This window comes from Aythya ferina (genome assembly GCF_964211825.1).
Source record: "Aythya ferina genome assembly, chromosome: 3".
Classification (NCBI taxonomy): domain Eukaryota; kingdom Metazoa; phylum Chordata; class Aves; order Anseriformes; family Anatidae; genus Aythya; species Aythya ferina.
The window spans coordinates 78793627-78814309 of NC_140298.1; the positions used below are offsets into that span (position 1 = coordinate 78793627).

The 20683-nt window shown below is 38.0% G+C and overlaps 1 protein-coding gene across 4 annotated transcripts in view; it reads left to right on the forward strand.

Moving 5' to 3' along the window:
- Positions 1–20683, forward strand: part of TPD52L1 (TPD52 like 1) — a 56107-nt gene that overhangs the window by 29626 nt on the left and 5798 nt on the right. For 3 of the 4 annotated variants that reach the window (XM_084512341.1, XM_084512344.1, XM_084512343.1), the window contains exons 4-7: positions 9280–9381; positions 15747–15761; positions 18443–18481; positions 20493–20553. In XM_084512341.1, the coding sequence (XP_084368467.1) occupies positions 9280–9381; positions 15747–15761; positions 18443–18481; positions 20493–20553 (217 nt within the window). The remainder of the gene's footprint in view (positions 1–9279; positions 9382–15746; positions 15762–18442; positions 18482–20492; positions 20554–20683) is intronic. The other variant, XM_084512342.1, reaches the window with a different exon arrangement.

A 20683-nucleotide genomic window follows, 5' to 3' on the forward strand; every position in this document is an offset into this window, starting at 1 on the left:
CATATGTGCCCTTGAAAGTCCTATTATCCATAGTCCAACTGCTCTATAATTCTGGCTGACACTTACTGTACAAGTCACGGTAGTTCAGCATTTTTGCGAACGGATGTGTTAAGTAATAGAGGTGATTCATTGTTGTTACACCAAAATAGTAATGGGGTAGTGTTACTCACCAATATTCTCTGACTTAGTACGGTTGAAAAGCTTGCTTTAAAAAATAAAAGTTCAAAATATTTACATTCTTTTATTTTAGGCTTCTAAATCCACAATTAGTCATTTTAAATTCTGAAGAGATGTGGTTTTAAGGAGTATAGTTTTGCTTTCACTGAATCTTATTGGGTTTTGTAGTTGCTATGTTTTTCTAGAAATTAAAACCACTTTTCTTTAACGGAGAGCTTTTCAAACCCACAAGGAACAATTAGGCGCTTTTTTTTTTTTTTTTTTTTTTTCTGCCAATAGTATTAATACTTCTTTTAAAGCCCTCTATTTAGGGATGTATTCTTAGGGCTAAAGTGGACTTAGAGACTCAGTACCTAACTCAAAGGATGGATGCCACCTGGAATGACTGAATATAACTGAATATAAACTTGAAATCCTGACTATTTTTAAGCATTTATGATTTAAAAGGTTGGCCAGGTAGTTTAAAAGTTAATAGTGTTACATATGTACGTCAGAAATTATCATTAAAGAATTCTGTTATGATTAAAAAAGGGGAAAAAAAATGTTTTCATGAAAAGGAGAGACAACTTGAGGTCAAGTAGGCTGATGTCCTTCATTCAAGATTATGGCAGGCTCAACATACAGTTCTGCACAAAGTCTGTTTCCTTGTCATTAATGCATGCTTTGGCGTATCCAAAAGCAATCCTAACCACTTCTAGTAAGACATTGTATTTGCTTTGTATTTCCAAAAGTAACGTGCAGCTTCTTCTGTATCGACCCAGGGTTTTTAGTCAGCTTTAGAGAAAAACAAAGAAAATCTTTGTTACAAACGTTGTTTGTAATGTTGTTTGCCTTTTTCAATCTTGTGTGAAATACACGTGGAAGTCATTCACTTATGATGTTGACCAGAATCATAATAAATTTTTCATGCTCCTTGTTCATTTCCTCTGCTATTCATCAATGCACTGATATTTAGTATAACGCATGTTAGGGAAGGTAGCAGGCTCAGCTGGTATGATTTCCCACACACGCCTTTTTAAAGATCAGGTTTTCAGTGAATAGAGGTGGGTGGATATTGTATTAACTTCAAGCAATTCAGGTTTTTATTTATGTTTTAAACATAGATAATTCATTTATTTAGATGCTAGAAGCAGGATAATGTTGGTAGATTTCCAGGTTATTTATTTTAGGTTAAGGAGTCATTAAAAATATCTTTGCAGTGATATTTAGAGACCACAATTGAGCTTTTCTACTTAACATCCTGCTACAAAGGAAAGGTTTTATCTAACCTAAATACAGTGTGTTCACTTAGCTAAATCTTTTTTTATTGGTGGTGCTTCAATAAAGCTTTCACAGTGCTTTCTAGTCTTCGGTACTTCAGATTTTCACTGTGTAGTGCATACAGGTAAGATGACTGCCTCGAACCTCAACTGTTCTGTGATCCTGTACAAAATTAGGTTAAATATTTACAAAGGCAAAGTATAGAGATTATTTAGTCCAACTCCCCCTCTCAGAGCAGAGTGAACTAGAACAGGGTGCTCAGGACTATATCCAGTCAAGTTCTGAATATATTCAAGGCTGGAGGCTCTACAGCCTCTCAGGGCAACCTATTCCAGTGTTTGATCACCCTTACTGTGAGGAACCTTTTTCTTATTTTTAAATTGGCCTTTCCCTACTGAAACAGAGTAAGGATCTCGTCTTCAGCTACTCACTGAAAACTCAATGCACAAGCTTAGTTCTGCTGGTAGGGAACCTGAGGACAATTGTATGGATTTCCACAAATAGTGGGAACTCGTGTTTTGTAATTCAAATTTCTGCCAGGTGATGAGAAAATAGAAAGTAATAGTTACACTGCATGCGTTTTGGACTTGAAATCTACAGTACTTGGAGTCTCCACTAATATAACATTAAATATATAGCAATGTGTGCCAGAGGATCAGAATCTTCTCAGGAAGTTGGCTATAATTTGTGGGCAGCCACAGGCCTACTGTGACTTTTAAGAACTTGGTATACTGTGTTCCCACACACATGCTTGTTATGAGTGGTAGTAATGGAAATGTGGGTGTTTCTGTTCATTGCAATATGTAATCACCTTTTGACATTTTCTTCTCTAAATTTGCAAGTAAATGCACTGGTTGTGTAAGTGAAGAAATAGGCGTGTTGGCTTTAGCAAGCGCATTACCTGTGTGTGGGTGTGAACTGTATGGAAGTAAAGGGAGCCTTTAACTTTCAGTGTTTTTTGGTGTCTTTTGGGTCAGGCCATTCAATATTCGTGCCTTTTTCAAAGATGTTCTTTTTTTGGCCACTTTTCTACACATACCTATGGCCTTGAAGTTGGAAGGGAGCCATAATGGAAAGTAAGGTTGAAGAAAGGACTTCAGGAAGTTAACATAGTCTATTCTCATTGTCCCATTCCTGAAAAATATATGGCCATTTGTTTACACCAGAAGCTTCATCTAATGGAAATTCCATAGTGACTTCAGGTGATCTGGAACAGATCATTAAATGTAATGTTAGCTTCTCAGAGAAAAATCCACTCTGATTATGGGTTTTGACCCAGAAAATGTATACGCATGTATTGCAGATGTCTGTAAATTTTATATCTCTCTATAAGAAGAGGAGACCCAAATGTAAACTGGAATCTCCGGAATGACCAGGATTTAAAATATCTAGGGTCAAGGGAAGGGAAGGTCAAGGGAAAGAGGGGTAGAAAAAATAAAGCAAGGGAAGTGAATGAAAATGGAGAAATAAGAAGAAAAAGAAAAAAGAGAAACAAAATGAGAAGAAAGGAAAAGGGAGGCAGAGATACATTTAATCTGCAGTTTTGTTTTTTTGTGTGTGTGTGTTTTGTTGTTGTTTTTTTTTTCTCTTTTTTTGATGTAGCTTACAGTACAGAGCCCACAGACGGTATTACTGGTGCAATTTAAGGTGTGATAAACTGTGAAGTTTTGTCCTGGAATGTCCTAAGCTCATCTGTGCTTAAACCAACATATTATGGCTTTTCTACCCAAGTATTAACTGTACTAGAACTGCTTGTTTTTCTCTCATTCTATGCTACACCACACAAGTAATGCCTTTTACCGTTGTATCCCTAGTGTTTTCCATGGTTTTGAAGACTACAGTGCAGGACAGCGCAGAATATTTGTCATCGTTGCCTGGAATCTTTCCTGACTCTTCCCCAGCCTGCTGAACAGCCAAATCTTCTGTGCTGCATGCAGATTTCTGGCTTGAGGCAGGTCCCCTGTGACCTGCAGAGGGTCGGTTCCCTCAGCTCTGCCCTTCCTCTCTCTGTGCAAGAGGAACTACCTGGGGCGTAGTTCCTTTGGCTCGTTTAGGCATACACACTCAACCAGGTGCCAGCACAGTTTCGATTCTCAGCATATCTGGGAAAAGAAAGAATGTCTATAAAATACATCTGTTGTTGTTTTTGAAGTTGGAATGAATTTCATGTGATAAATTAAAGAAAGTAGACACTTCAGAGTGCGTTTAGGAATATGAATGCTCTTAGAGAATGTTTTAAGTATATGTTATCACATACGCATTTATTTCATTTGAGCATTAGAATAATTTAATTAATACTGAGCTTTGCTTTTACAGAAAATTAGCAGAAAAAGTTTTCTAGTAGAGAGTTTCTCAGAGAGTTAGATGCTTTACGTTGATTCCAGAAAATATCGTTCTTAAGCTGACTAATAGTTTGAAAAGTAAAAAGAAGCAAGCTCCATGGGACATGACTTGTGCCACCAGGCTCTGCTCTACAATATGGTTTTGTTGTTAATTGTTTGCATTTTGTTGCATCTAATGTAATCTTTATCACAGAAGTGTGTTTCACAAATGGATTAATTTTGCAAGCAAGCATTGATGGAGAAGAACAACGCTTAGTGAAGATGTGCTAATTAGCTGTATGTGTTGTCATATTTTACAGAAGCTGATTTTAAAATCTCTATTATTCACTGTAGTAGGTCAAATATGCAGCTTGCCATGCAAAATACAAATATTATCTTTGTAGCCTACTTCTGTCAGTAGACCGTGTATTGTGCTTATGACGGAAGGTTAGATTTAACTCTGCCATGTAAAGGGCAGCTCTGTACTGAGCTGAGATGAGATCAAATAGCATACAATATGATTATCCTGTCTTATCCTGCAGATGATGTTGGTCATTTAAAAATCCAGTTCCCTGACCTCTCTATACGTCTGTTGTTTGGCTGTATTTTATATGAAACAGCATTTCGTAAAAGCTAATATGAAAAGAAGTAGTAATCTTCCTTAATTTGCTTTAAGTGGCTGTAAAAAATGAGGCAGTGAGACTTGGTTGTCATAAGATAATACAACCTAAATGCTATATACAAAGCTGTCAGGTAAAAATGCAGTCAAAATATGCTGCAAATCTGTTTTGTCAACAGTGTACATAACGATACTAGAGATGTGAGTTCTCTTAAAAGCTTCTTTTAAATGTGTTGAGGAGAGCATATTGTAAGAATATAACTGTGGTATGTCAATGTATTTTATGATAACTTCTAATAATATCCGTTTTATAGACATTTTATTTCTTAAAAGGAATTCCTTGTTTAAAAAAATATATAAATAACTAATCAAAGTCAACAGATAATTTTTTTTACTTGAAAGTCATCTGAAAAAGCTAATATTTGAAATGACAGTGAGTTTGATTTACAATTTTACAGTTGTGCCAGCAATTCACATATACCATATCTGTTTAAACCTTTTTTTGTCTACAAAATACACTGTAGGTATTAGGAAGTGCTAAATGAAGAGCATGAACCTGGATCCTTGTTAGTCACTATAACTAATTTTCCTGTGCTGTGGAATATGTTTAGATGCCACAAAAACAGAGCAGACATTCCTACTCTAACTGCCTAAATCAAGAGTCTCTTGTACCAAGTTAGCCTGTTTCTGCTTTTACTAATGCTACTGGGCATCTGGCATAATGCTTTAAAACTCACGACCATGATGGTGACATTGTATGACTGTTAGAAAGAAAGGAATGGATCCTGATGATGTATTTGTGTAAAATGCACCACACTGGTGGTATTTCTGGAACTTCTGTGCCCTAAATTCATGGAGTTCCAATTCCTGCTGGAGCCTTTTTGCATTGTGGTTCAGGGTCACAAACCTTATTTTAGCCAATGGCTAACTATTGAGATGCTTTCGCCTGTCCTGATGAGCTCAGTGATCAGTACATGCCTAATGTTTGCCACTAACGGGTGCCAAAAGGATGAGAATCTGAAGGTATTGTACATCACTTGGCACATCAGAGCAGTTGGTGTTGGCAGGAGGCCTTGAGAAAAGACATTCTTACAACACTTTTTTCCCAGGAATGAATTTCAGTAGTTCTTAACTGGAATAGCAAACTTAATTTCTACTTAATTTCTGAAAATTATGTAAGCTGTTCAGTGTGTTAAAACTACAAACTGCTGTGTGTTACCTGCAAATATGAGAATTGCTGGCTCAGATTATTAATGTTATTTTGACATTGACAAGGTTCCCAGAGGTCAGAAAGGATATGTTGGAGGTCACTGATAACAGGGAGGTAATAAGGGTATTGAATGAATGCTGTAAATACAGTACAATTATAATAAAAATATCTGAACCAAATGCTGTGCTATATGTCAATACGGAGTATAACTAAATGTAGTGAGGCAGTGTACTCTGGAAAGGTCATTAATTTATGAAGAAGACATAGTGATAAGAGTAATGGTGGAGAGGCATGGATGGCGTGTTGATTTTTAAGCTAGTTATCTGCAAGGTCTACCAAGATGCTAGTTATTTCTTGTCTCTGCTGGCAGGCATTACAAGTTGCACAGCATTTTTACCTTTGTTCGTTTTGTTCTTTAAAGCTGTTCTTCAGCATTGCTGGTGGAGGGAGGCATGTCAAAGGTCATTTTTGCAAGTTGATGCTGAAAAAAGACCAGTTGCATAACAGTCTTATCTGGATTTACGCTGTTGTGTAACATCAAAAGTATTAGAAACATAAATGCAGTCTCCCAGTCTTTCTTGCTGGTAAAAATACTGGGGAGGACATTGCATTTAGGGGTTTTACAGGGAAAACACAAATCAGAGTCATTTCAGCCAATTCCCAGAAGGTGTATTCTGACCAAAGTAATGTTCAGAACCACGTAAGGGGATCCACTGTTTCCCAGTTAAAGTGATGCTGTCTGTTGTGTGGGGACATTTGGGACTATTCTCTTAATGGTTTTATGTGGTGTGAAGAACCTGCAGCACAAAGGCAGGACATGGAGATACCATCTCATAAAGTTAAGCATGCCCTTGCATAAAATGAACTATGAAGTGTATTGAACAACAACAAAAACTCAGAATGAAGGCTGCAAAATACTTCACTATGTACAAGCAGCCTCTACTTAAATAGTGTTTGTTCCTATATAAATTTTTACATGATTATCAACTTCATTAAACATATATATATATGTATTTCCACATATATATATATATATATGTGGAAATTTGCATATACTTTTGTATGGCTAATGGGACACTTTGATCTTGACAATATTCTAATCCTTATTATGGTCCCAGTTCTCAGAGCATCCCTGTGGTGTTTTCTGATTTCTGACTCTGAGACCCCATAGAAGGCTGGGGAGGTGGCAGGGGAAGGGAAGTGTTGGGAGTGGATCTACTTCTGCAAATGCAACTTAGGGTAAGAGTTCAACTTAATAAAAAATTGTCTGATGATTAAGATTTGGACTGAACATTTCTTAATCTTAACGGACTTAAAATTTGAACTGAATAGCAACACAGTAATTTGCAGAAAGATCCATGCTCCCTCTTGCCTGTCTTCTCGTAGAACTAGCTGAGCCAACTGTCATCCTGAAGTCTGTGATAAGGCTAGGTGAGTATGGTTACAGGTGTTGTGACCAGACTGGATGGAGTGTAGATGAAACGTGCTTTGCCATGCTACCAAGGACCTTTCAGACCTGGAAGTCAAATTTTGGCCTTCATTTTTGTCATCAACAGAATTGTGCTGAATAGACTTGGAAAATTCTTCTTTAGGAAGATGTCTAAAGACATGTAAGCAATAACGTGGGCATTTTAACAAATGCCCATATGCATGTATAAGCTAACAGGTAATGGAAAGGTTTTTTTTGTTTGTTTTTGTTGTTTTTTTTTTTTATTATTATTATTATTATTCTCATAGGCAACACTCATGTTTGTAGTTCGAGTGAGGTATCATCAACATCTATTTTAGGGTCTCATTGCACTCTCTGAGATGAGAGTGTGTCCAATGACAGCAAGAAAAAGGACAGAGATTTAACTAGTCAAGCTAGAGAATGAGGCCTCAGTGAAATAAGAGCATTGCAACCTTGCTTTGTCCTGTGATAAATGGCAGGGCAGAGGAGAAAAGACACCCAGTAAAAAACATCTCTTAGGTCTTGTCTGTGCTCTGCAGTTGAAAAAGACAGAAAATGGGCATAACCAGCGCTCCTTCCTTTCTAATTACACTTTGTGCTCCCTCTGTTACTTTTGCAGTGTTTTAGCCTTTCTTGCCATTTAGCATTAGTGGTTGAGATTAATTCAAGTCATCCAACCAACTCCAGGTTTCTGGAGATCTGGTACCCTCAGCTGCCTCCTTTAAACTGCCATCCTAGTCAGTGGAGACAGAGAAGAACACCCTCACAGACTGACACATTTTGCTTGGCAGTTTTAGAACTTGTTAGGCAGTCTTCAAGGTATTTTGGGGGTTAGGATCATAAAATCAATGTATTTGTGCTGAGGAAAAAAATTGTTGATAGAATTCTGTCTGAGAGAGTAAGGCATTACCTGGCATCTGCTTCTAGCCCATGGTTTGTACAGCAGAGGCCTCATCGGCAGACTTCCAGCTGTAGGTACTACCAGGGCTAAAAGGACCTGACATAAAATCTGATGTGCCCAATTGCAAATGTTAATCTTTTCTTATTTCTCCTCTTATCTCTACCAAGTTATATTGCATTCATATATCTAAAAGTTAGAAGAAAATACTCTGTTACTGTTACAAGAATTAGGCACTGGGATTTTTGTATTAATCTCTGGTGTATTTTGGTACACATTTGCAATCTTACAGAACTTGTTCAAAGGAGAAATAGGACCAAAGGAGTTGTACTTCTGAATTTTTCATGATCGTTTCTGCAGTCCTTGTCTGCCAAGGCGCACCACAGGATACAAGGCTGATTGTAATATGCTCTCCTTCTCTTACTAGGCCAGTACTTCTAATTATGAACTTGTCTGCGTCACTGCTCCCAGTGCCAGATGATTTCCTTGGAAGGAGGTCTCTGACATGTTCAGAGTTAGTTTATTGAGCAAAAAAAAAAAGCATCTGTACAGAAAAGCTTATTGATTACTCTGAGAACATAACTTAACTATACTGAAGGATCTGTGTGATCAGAGCATATAGTCCAAATCAGTAAATTAAGATGATTCTGTGTTTGAATGTGTATGCTACACATGAAATGAATAACGTAAAAAAGGGATCAGTGATCGATGCTATTTAGAATATTCATTCACTGTCTAGATTGTTTTCATCTTTTTTTTCTTTCCTAAAACCTTCTTCCTTTATATTTTAAAAATAAAAAGGTCGAGTTGTAGCATGTGGAAACAGTTTTTATCGATGTTGTCTAATTTGAAATACCAATAAATAATTTTGAAGTGCATCTTTGAAATGTATCTAATTTGTATGTATGCATGGAAACGCACGTATCTTAGCTGATTCTTTCTGTGCTTTAGACCACAGGTTGTGCCAGAAAGTCAGTGTCTGCTGACAGAATGCTTATTTGATGTAAATTTACAGAAATTGTATCAAACGAGTATTCAACAAATCATGCCATTCTGCTTTTAACAGTTTGCGCTTACCCTCTTGGAAGATGTTATCTTCAAGGGGGACAGACAGTGAAGGATTGTTCTGAAGAGTGCTTTGCTCACATTAGGATTAAACTGCACTTACAAAGCTGTGCAGAAGTGGGCATCTTTGTAATTTGATTTGTGTTACGGTTACTGTTTTTCTTAAAGTTTTGATGGGTGGGACCTTAAGATGCAGAAATAAGGAAAAATAATTGCAGGGGATTCTAGTCTCTCTTTTTTAAACTTATCATTATTTCTGTTCTTCATTTTTGTTTCTAGTTACAAGAAAACACATGAGACCCTGAGCCATGCAGGACATAAAGCAACAGCAGCTATCAGCAATGTAGGAACTGCCATAAGCAAGAAGTTCGGAGATATGAGGTACAAGGATCTGCTGCTTCTCTGTTCTTTCTTTGACAGAATTGTTATGTTTTTTCTCCTCAGCCTTTCTTTTCCACCTACATTAGTGTTCTAAGCTTTCAAATAGTTGGTAATTGAAGTATTTTATAACATTAATAGTTTTGAACCAAAAAAGGGGAAAATGATGAATGAAGATGTAATTTTAATTGAGTCCTATTTTTAAATAAATAAAAAATCTTTTTGGAACAGCTTTGCAAGCTCAAGGAAATATACCAATAAAATGGGACTAAATACTGCAGTTAGATCTTTATTAACCCAGTTTTATTCATACATGGATTCTGGAGACAAAGATCGTCTGAAGAAAACAAGCTTGCCTTGGAGCTGTTCCTGGAAAGATAATTTTAAAAAGAAAAAACATTTCAAACTATTTTATATCATCTCTTTCAAGTGTACAAAAGATAAAACAAAAGTAGTACCACATTCTGAAGGCAGGCTTTATTAGTTAGCAAATTCTTACTCCCTTGTCTTTTCTTTTTCTTTATTTTTTTCTCTTTTATTTTATCTGTTTCCCACTATCTGCATACTTTCCATATATTTGTTTCTAGGTGTTTTCAACTTTTAATGTTTTACTTATCTGAAAGGTATTTGACTATTGCGTTTGAGCTTCATTCACTCTGGTAGTCCAGGCCTCCTAAAATAGGAGGCAAATTTTATTCTGTGGTTGTGTTGCATTAAAAAAATAAATAAATGAAAATCACAGGAATTGAGGGTAATAATTCCCATTTAAGTACAACTTAAATGCTGGGCTGTATATGTTGGTGTACCTTTAAAAGCGTTCAACTTAAAATTCCTCAAAATGGAAGCATAAATGAATAAATTTTACTCAGCAAATCACCACTTATGTTTTCAGCTTAATAGCAGCATTATAGAATTGCTTCTCAGGTGTTTCAGGGAGTTTATTTTTTGTGATGAAATAAATGAACTTGAATAACTACAATATACTGTCCGAGCTGCAGAATTAGGGTCTCATTTATTAACAATAATGGTATATATTCACTTTTTGGTAATTTTCACTGTGTGAATTCATTTTATAGTATTTCAAATACTTTATTGTTTTTTAATGCAAATGGATTTTTTACCACTCTCATTTTTAATTTGAATCTTCAGAAATCTTTAGAGTTGTATCTGCCTTTTACATACAGTTAATACACCCTCTGCAGAATTATTGCTGTTTTTCTAGGTGCAGGTGAAAAAAGGAAAAACTTCATCATGGTATGGTCTGCTTTACAGTGTCTTTTTCCACATTACAGTTTAAAACAGAAATCTAGTGAGTGACTTACAACCAGCTTATGAACATAAGCTAAGAACTTTTTGACTTAATAAAGCTAGATATATATTGATAGTATATGCCTAGGAAAGGTTATAAGAGTAAAATGGCATGCAATTACATTTTCCTGGTACATTTGTTTGGCATCCAGCAATCCAAGTTGAAAATTCACTGAAACAGAGGTGGAAGCTTTCATTTAAGAGTCTTTGACAGGTTGTTTTTCATAAATTTACGATTTATTTATTTGACTTGCATGAGCTTTTGACATTCATAACACCTCATGTTCCTTCAGATTAACAGATAGTTATGTGATAAAGAGGTGTGTGAGGTGTGTTTATTCGATCATTCATTCCCTATTTTGGATCTACTTGGTTTTTCCTTTGATGCCTTCTGGCTCGTCTATTATAAGAAATACTGAATGTAGTCCTACTGCTGTCCTTCAATGTCATTTGCTATTTCCTGAGATTTTATCCTGTTGTTCAGTTCCCTCTTTCCAGGCTGAGATTCCAGCTGCATGATTTGTTTTCACGATTCTTTTTTATGCCTTTGCTTATTCTTACCGCCTTCCCTTTTACAGTTGTATTGTGTATTTTTGAGAAATTCATGATGAGAAATTTGTGCAGCATGTGGCATACATCTATTCTGTTGTCTCTTCTGCTCTTTCTAACACTTCCTCATATAAGAAAAACAAGGCCAGTGCTCAGTGAACAGGTCATCATACTGCTTCATCGCTTTGGATCCTACAGCAGTGATCGAAGAGTTGGTGTGCAAATACCTAGTTTTTGATGGTGGAGGGAAGGATGACTAACAATTTAGTACTTCTCAGGTCATATCAGTCGTGCTTTGCATAGCATGTGAGATTTCTTCCAAGGCAGAAATGTCTTCACTGTAATAAATGACATCTTTCCTTTAATATTTCCCTTAATTAATGGCTGCTTTCTTTCACCTATGTATCAGTGCCAGCCCCTGTCCCGATGGTGATCACGCTTCTCATTCGCACATGGAAAGCAGATGGGTGGTATTTAACCCATTAACCCTTTAGCCAAGGGCTCTAAGTAGAAGCTAAGTCCATAAACGTTTCAATTAATTGAGAAGCTTGTTTCTAGTAGCTTTCTTTGATCAAAATGAGTATCTTCAAACATTTTTCAGGAAGATACAAACTTACTAGCACTGCCATTTTTTGTGGAAGCATGCTGTTTTCGGGTAGGAGAGTTTTCTTGGCACATGGCAATGAAGAAGCAGGTGGTATAGCCAGTGTCCCCTAGTTACATAAAGCATGGCATGAATTGGGCATTCTACATCTGCTGAAAACCCTAAATCTGGAGTAATACTTTGTATGTTTACCCCAGTAATGAAACTGGTGTAAGATCTTGGAGCAGGAACAGTTCTGCGACGGGTCACACTGTAAATGTTACCACATAAATGGCTGTGTTTAAATTCTACTCCTCTCCCACTCCAGCCCTTGCCATGGTTGGAGGAATAAGCTGTAAGGAGGCATGTGTCCTTTGTTTCATTGTTTGCCTTGTTGCTAATCCATATATTTTTATCTCATGCATAAGGATTATCATGGCCCCTTCCCTAAATGCTGGTTTAAACACACATCAGACTCTGGCTTAATTCTGTTGTTTAGACATTAAGGCTGATGCTCACCAGTGGCATCCAGATGCAAATCCCTGTTCTGCTTCTGTTCAGAATGGATACTTGAAACTGCTTTCTGAAATCCAGATGATCATCATAATTCCCCATATGTTGGGAGGTCTGGTGTTTTTGGCCTTTACCCCTGCTGGGGTGGTGATGGTTTTGAAAGAGCTTACAGTCATCCTGATGCCATTTTTTTTTTTTTTCTTGCCTTCTACTCCCAGCTCTTATCATCTCTGTTAACGTTTTCTGACATGGAGAAGGAAGGCAAACAAGAAGAGAGGAGTCCCAGGTCACTCGCAGGGTAGTAATGTGGAGCTAGATCTCTAAGAAGCAGAAGTTACACATTTCAACATGTTATTACATTTCAGCATGTCTCTTGCCATGTTGAGCAGATACGACATGTGGCTGAGGGTCTTTATCCCCAGCTCCTTTACATAATGGTGAACTTGGGATCTTGCCCTGCAATACTAATGGACTGCTCCACAGCTGTCTGTGCAGATCCAAGAGTTTCAGATCTGCTTATGGCCTATCTAGAAACAAGTCGTCATACCAAGTGGGAGAATTTCTGTGTTTTTTTTTTTTTGTTTTAAAGAAGAAAAAATAAATAATGAAACTACAAAGTAAGGAAACCACATACATTACTACTATGTGTACACTACCACTTACATTACTATCCAAGTAAATGCATTTAAAGATTAAGCTAACAAAGGTATGCATGCAAATTAGGATGTCAGCAGCTATACTGCTTATACATCCTTCATTCAGTTGTCCCATACATTCTCTTTAATTACATGATCACGCAAACCTCTTTCAAATTCATTGTCTGGGATAAGCAAACTCTGAAAATGAGTGAAGGTAATATAATTCCTCAGTCCTGCCAGGAGCTGAAAGGCATGTGTGGAAAGAGAGGGCAGGCAGGGAGAGCTTGGTGGTGTGAATGAGGCAGATGAATGTGCCTCTCAGAGGAGACTGGAGCCAGCAGGGAAAGCACAGGAGGTCCCAGAGGGGTGGAGGAAAGCAAAGTTCATCCCTCAGGAAAGGGACAAGGGAAGTTCTGGGAAATGTAAACCAGATACTGGAGGAAAGCATTAACCTGTTGCCTTCTAAGCATCTAGAAGATAACACAATGACATACACAAAAAAGGGTTTGTCAAGAAGATTATTTTGAACTGGCACCACCTGTAGTAGAGGATGGAGTGGAGGCACAGGATAGTGTTACTGTTTTAGCAGGAAGAGGGCATAGGGAACGGAAAATTACATTCAGGGAATAGGTCTCATCATAATACAGGATTTTGCAGGCATCTGACATGAGTCTGTTGCTCTTCATCACTTTACTACCTAGTTTAGGTGATGGCATCGTGTATGTACTTAACCCCAAGATGACTGCAGTGGGAGGGAATGCAGGCAACTTTAGACAGCAGGAGTAGAATTCAAAATGAAATGCTGAAATAAAAACTGATGAAGGAAAGTAAGGTGCTGTATTGACAGAGGGCAAAAAAATCAAACATGGAGATGTACAGACCAGCCAGCTGGGCGGTAGCTCTGCAGATATGGGCCTAGTAGGTGCTAGGCTAGTGGCTCACGAATGTAGCACAATTCAATGTTGTCATGCTACTTCTGCTACTACAAACTTAATTCCAACTTCCACAGTAGTGTTGCCTATAAGATCTGGGGGAGGACTGCTTTGCTCTGCTCAGTTGAGATAAGGTCTCAACTGTAGTGTTCAGGGCAGTGCAGGGTATGCACATGATCTGGAAGAAATGTGGAGAAATATCACAGTGATATTCAGAGCTTCAGAAAATACAGCCAGTGACAGTATGTGAACATAGAAAAATGGGACTGAATAAAGAACGAAGAGGGAGAATGTAGTAATGTAGTAAATTTTATGTGCAAGTTCAGGAAAGCATTCAGCTATGAAACTGGACGGTGGCACAGGTTACTTCTGAAGGCTGGGAACTCTCTCTCATTGGATGTTTTTAGAAGCAGGTTAGGCCAATATCTGTTGGAGATGGCTCAGGAATCATTAACCTGTTAGTGCTGTAGGAGCGGATGCTTGCTGTGCATTCTCTTTGTGCATTTCCATCACCTAGGGGTGTTCTGGACACTCAAGAACCATTGCTGAAGTCACTGAGAGCTAAATTCCCTGAAATAATGTAGCTGTCATACACCAAGCTATCATCCTTAAACCTCAGTGTCTCTTAATATCCCCTCTAAAGGAGATGTTGATATTATCTTATTTGAAAATATAATTTCATAAGCATTTCTTTTGGTGACAGGTGAAACAGCTGTTTTCTCTCATTTTTACTGTCACTTGCCCCTCCAGTCAAGCTGATTTTTAGAGCTCTGCAGTAATACAGATTCCCTTATCACCTGGCTGTGCAGATATCTGTGTTAGCATGGAGCAGGGGGTGGCTGGTACTGGGAGGCAGCAGGTAGTAGAAGGAGGTTATGACTGGTAACAATACTGCTGAAGCTGCTCAAAGCAGAAACGTGTTGTGGAGCTAAATCCATATGTGTATGAGAAGTGCATGTATACATGGTGATGAGCCCTGTAAATAACCGTGAATAAATCCTTGCTTTTCTTCAGAGCACAGTGTGAGTAGTGTGCAGTAAATAATGCATCACACCACACACTGGAAAAGGATGTGAGGAATAACTATTGGAGAGATGTTCATTAAGCGTGTGCCACCTATCTGGCTCACTGCGTGAGGCAGGTGTTGCCTTGAAGTGGGCATTAATTAAGGCTACATCAATAATACACTGATGAAGGAGAGGCTGTCTGCCTCATTTTGTGACTTCGGCACCTTAGTGACATCCTTTACATATTGCATATCAGTGTGACTGTCCCAGTGCTGCTACCTTCATTAAGTTTTTTTGTGAGCTGGAAAACAGTGTCAGAGTGTTTCAAGTATTAATTTAAACAAGGAAGATTTTAGAAAATGCAATTTTAGGAATTAAAAAGCTTTTTATTTTTTGCCATATCTATCTCAACTCAGATGATTAAAAAATGTAGAGGGAGGAGTGAGGAAAACATTCACTGATGTACATGTAAATTTCCAGTTAGCCTGTACTTCCTCCTTAATGAGGGTAAGGTAGGACTTTGGGAGGGAAACTGGCTAACGTTGATTAAATCTGATCTAATGAAGAGGACACATGGTTTAGCAGACAGAACTTCTATTCATTGCTGAGCAGAGAGTATACAACTGTGTGTAGTGAAGGAGTGTGTGAAAAATCTTGCCTTGAAGGAATCTGAACTGATCTACGGCCTAGTGTGATTTCCAGCAACAAGATTTGAATGCAAATGATTTTCTTTTTTTCCTTGGGCAGTTTGGCATACTACAGATACATATGTAAATTTTTGTTGCATTTTCATAATACTTCTAACTCTTGCTTTTCTTTTCTTGTGCATCCACCAAAGATCGCATTCAATTAGGTAAGACACATTATTGTCCTCAAAAACTGCCTCTGTATTTAACAGGATGTGTTTTATGAAATGTAACACAGTAAACTCTCTCCTTTCAACTTAGTTATGTATGATAAAAGCATTTGGTACACTACTAAGTGTAATGCCTCATTTTTACAGCATGGTGAGTACAATGAGGAAAGGACTGGGCAAAGTGGCTAGAGTATGTTTGCCTTGCTCTTGAGTAGATTAGTCTCAAATTCAAATAATGAATGCGTTCAAAAGATGCTCTTGGGGAAACCTGCTTATATGTAATACCGTACTCCTAACCGTCATTTTCTGTCAAAGGTTGGAACTCTGCACACCACAAAACTTCTATTCAGCCAGCACAGTTTTATAAAAATTCATTTAAAAGAAAAAATTACCACCTCATCAATAAAGCAAAATTATATTAGTCATGAAGCCTACATGCTGACTGCTTAAAAGTCTTTACCCCTGGGGAAATTTCCAGTGGTAAGACTGATTCTTAACCTAATTAAGAAAAGAAGGTATTTGTATTTTTTGGAGCTTGACTATACCGATGCTGTAAAGCACTTCACCATATGATGAATTATGGATGCTGAGAGATTCTATACGCAGTTTGGCTTTACGTCAGTACACCCAGCAGAGAGGCTGAACAGCCCTCAGTCCCTGCAGTCCATCTGGCCTGGTAGTACTGCCAATGCATGGGGCAGTTCGAGAAAAACTTCGCTCTTCAGCTAAGTGTCATCCTAATGAGGGCTTTTACTTCACTGAGAAAACTTCAAAATGTGGTATATAGATTGACCTTACTATCTCACTCTGACATGAAGCCAAAATGTAGTATCTGGCAGTTTTTGTCATGAAAGATCTCTGTCCTCTGCAGCTGCACTGAGCCTCTGAAATCTTTCACCATCACAGACAGGGATGTCTTTAAAAAAGCTTAGTATTATAAGTTTCCATTAAAACATTGTATGTATTGTCACTGTTCTTACAACTTGCATCCTCACCTTTTTAAGGAAATTAAAAGATGAACTTAGTAAAATATTCACTTAGTATTCAGATCGTCTGTCACATGCCATCTCTCAGCTGTGCAAATTTAATTTGGCACAATGTAATCTTATTCAGAGCTTTGTATTTGAAATGTTTTGCTGCTAGAAGAGGAGCAGTCTATGCTGAAATACTTCCAAACTCTTATTTTCTGCCTGTTCATCGTGTGTTACCAGACTAACATGACAAGCATGCTTGTTTCAATTAACTAGAATTGTTAAAGATCTGCACTCATGAAATGTTTGGGCTAGTCTTTCATAAATCTTAAATGTGATGTGAAAAATTGAACGTGAAAACTTTGTGTTATCTGGTGTCAGTTTCTGTCCATCTGAGTTTAGCAAAAGCTTGAAATGCACACAACAAAAAATGGTTTGTATACATCTCACTGCCCCACCTTCTTGCCAAATAGCTCCCCCCACCTTGAATCTGGAAAAAAAAAAAGTTGTTGTGTATTTATCAACACAGTGCCTCTCTGAATTTGTATAATTCAGAACAAGCACGTGCTGTTTATATGAGAGCTCTCCATTTTTTAATGTTATGATCACGCATTGCTTAATTGCAGCCAAATGTTGCTGTCCCTTAATGCTCTTAAGGGACAGCAACAGCTCCAATCAGACCAAGCTGCGGCTGTCACTCAACACTGAAAGTAGCCACACGTAAATTTTGGAAACAGCACTCTTGTACTCTTGTAGGGTGCAACTTACTCATAATGTTCAGTTGTAAATGTAGTTATGGAGAGTTCTTGTACTTCAAATAAAGATTATTCAGAACAGACTTCCCAGCAGTAGTGAAATTAGGACAGCGGATTTGACTTTGGTGGCTCAGGTAGAAGAATGTGGCTAGTTAAGTCAAGAGGTTAGGATGAGAAGCCAGCTGCAGGGGTAGAGGTGCAGAAGAGGATAAGGAGATTTTTTGAATGTTGTTGTAGAGACTCCATCATCTGCCTTCCAACATCCTGATACACACACTGCTGGGAAGCCTGAGGAGGGAAGAAGAGAGTGTGGCAAGGAAAGGTGGACGAGAGCTTTGGAGAACAGTGCTTTCTATGCTTGGTGATCCCAGAAGAGATAGGAAACTTCTATAGCTGAGTGGCTTTCTTTTCTGTTGAAGAAACCTCTTGTGTTAGGCTATACAAACTGGTGGCTAGTGCAGTCCATTTATATGCATTGTACATGCAACAGAGGCAGGCAGCTGCCTGCCTACCTACTGCTTCCAGCCAGCTCTGATCAGGTTCACAGACCTGAGGCGTGCTGCATTCACCAAGCACAAAGCTTATTGTCTGTGACCGAGGAACATGAATGTAGCTTTCCGTTCCTCTGTCATATCATGAACGTCTGTGTTAGATGGCGGGGTTGGTTCTGTGTCCTTTAAATGGACATTGCCGGGAACTTCATTGTTCTTTGAGCCCTATGCAACTGCAGTTTAGTTGACATGAGAGTGTGGTGGCAAGATCTTCAGTGCTGAATGTGAGCTGGAATTCACAGGTAAGTTTGACAAGCTGTTGCCCTCGAGAGTGGAGTACCAGTACTTTTATGTGAACTTTAAAAATAGATATATTCAAATAATAAAAACAGTATGTTGTGATCGTTTTGCAAACTGGATTTTACAACTTTTTTTCCTTATCTTTTGCTTTCATCCCACAGTTACTCTATTCGCCATTCCATAAGCATGCCTGCAATGAGGTAATACGCTACCCATATTGTACTTGCTATGTTGATGTTCAGCATTGTAATGAGGGGGAATTGCATACCTTGATCCTAGTCATGCAGTTTTTTAGTCAGATGACTTCAGTCAATTAAGGTTATTCACATAGATAAGGTCTGTAGGACTGGCCATCTGTGGCTTTCTTTTTTTTTTTTTTTTTTCCTTTTTAATTGTATTAACTGCTTAACCTCTTGTTTGATCTTTTTGAATGAATGATAAATGGAGCACTTCTGAGATGTATTTGGGTAGTTGAGTGTTATCAGATTTGTATTACTGCACCTGAAATTCAGTTGTTTTGCTGTCTCTAGAACATCATCCAAAGCCCATTAATGTCAGCGATGCTTTCCACTCCAGCAGCTTTGGATCATGCTCCTATGCAGGGATTTTATGAGTGCTTTCATATTTTAATGGCTATAATCATGCTTTACTTGACTGTCGCCAAATATCAATGTCTCTTCAAGTAAAGCTCTTACTGTTTTCAATAAAATTAGGATCCAGCTTCCTTTTTACCCTCCCAGTCTCTAAATATATTAGTATTTCGGCTCCCTGCCAAGCGTATGGGGAAAACAAACCTCTTAACCACGCAATGGATGCCAATTCATTCAACTTCAGCAGGTGAATAGTTTAAGGCAAACACTCACCAGAGTGACCCATGGGTCAAACAGAAATCATAAAACAATTTCTCAAAGGGTCCTTTTGACCCTTCAACAGAGACCCTTTGACCCTTTAACAGAAACCAAGAGTAAATAGGCATTATTTTTCCAACTGGCTTCTGCTTGCCCTGTCCTTAAATTAGAGCCAATTTAACTCTAATCTGATGAGGGATATGATGTAAACGTGCTTGCAGAAATAGAGGTCACTGTCATGCTCTTGGTAAGTTCCCAGTGCATGTAAACAGGAACATGCAAGTTTTAGCAGCCATTGGCTTCATCATTTTGCAGAGTAAACCACAGGCTGCTGCGTATGTTTGCCATTCCCCGTGGATGGCAAAAGTGTATGGATGGGCACCTGACAGGGAAAGATAGTTCCTGGCATCGTTTTGTGTTGTGTGGTGAAGAAAGTATAAGAGGAAGCCTGCAGGACAGCAGTTTCTGAGGTGCAGACTATTCACTAATCATGAAGCACAAAGCGCACTGTAATTGAGAACATTAGGACAGTATATATGTTATGTTCATAATATTAAGAGATAGATAATAGTTGTGGTCAGTGTGTTCTGTCTGCAGGAAGAAATGCAAAAACGGTTGCATGCATTTAAAATGAGAGAGAAGCTATGTTTCAAGTCATGGAGAAAAGAATGAGGTTGTAAAGCAAGCTAGCAAACCAGGTATGCCACATACTTTAAGAAGGAAAATCACAGCTGTTGCTCTTTTTAAGATATGTTCAGCTCACAGTTCTCCCACAACCAGAGCTGTGTTCTTTTCTATGGGAAGTGAAAGCTAAGCAATGCTTAGCTTTGTTAGACAGACACACTAGGAACACAGTCTCCCTAAGATCTTTGAAAACAACAGGTTAGACCTAGGTCACAAAATCATAGGCACAGGCAAGATTCCTCAAAGGCATTTGGGACCCACTTCCTATGTAGTTTTAATCTCCTTCATCATAGCCTCTGCAATGTTAAAGTTTGAACAACTGTCTTTTTAATCATGTTAATTATAAACTTACTCATCAAATGAAAAAAATTGTTAATTGCACTATGGCAAAACCACAAATGGATAAAACTATAGAAATGTAGGATTTAGGCCGCTGTTCACTGGTTCTTCCTTCTGAGAACATAATAAATTTATCAGAGGATAGGAAGGGCAGTCACTGCTTGGTCTCAATTACAAGGCAGGTTTTGCTTTTGCAATTGTTTATAACCTATCAGTCTACAGACCTGTGCTGCCAGCCATTCTTCATTTAGTCCATTGTTGCTTGGTGAAAATTGATGAAATTGTGACATTACCTCCTTAAGTTTGCAACTGACTTGCTTCAACTTTCTTCTTCTCTTAGGAATTCTCCAACTTTCAAGTCATTCGAAGAGAAGGTTGAGACCACTGTCACAAGCCTTAAGGTAATGGTTAAAGACTGTTATATGGCTATGCTTGAAGTGTGATGGCTTCATTGTCCCTGTCATTTGTACAGAAATGTGGTTGAATTTGCTGTTGAATCAAGAATTTCATGCAAATTTAATGCAACTTCAG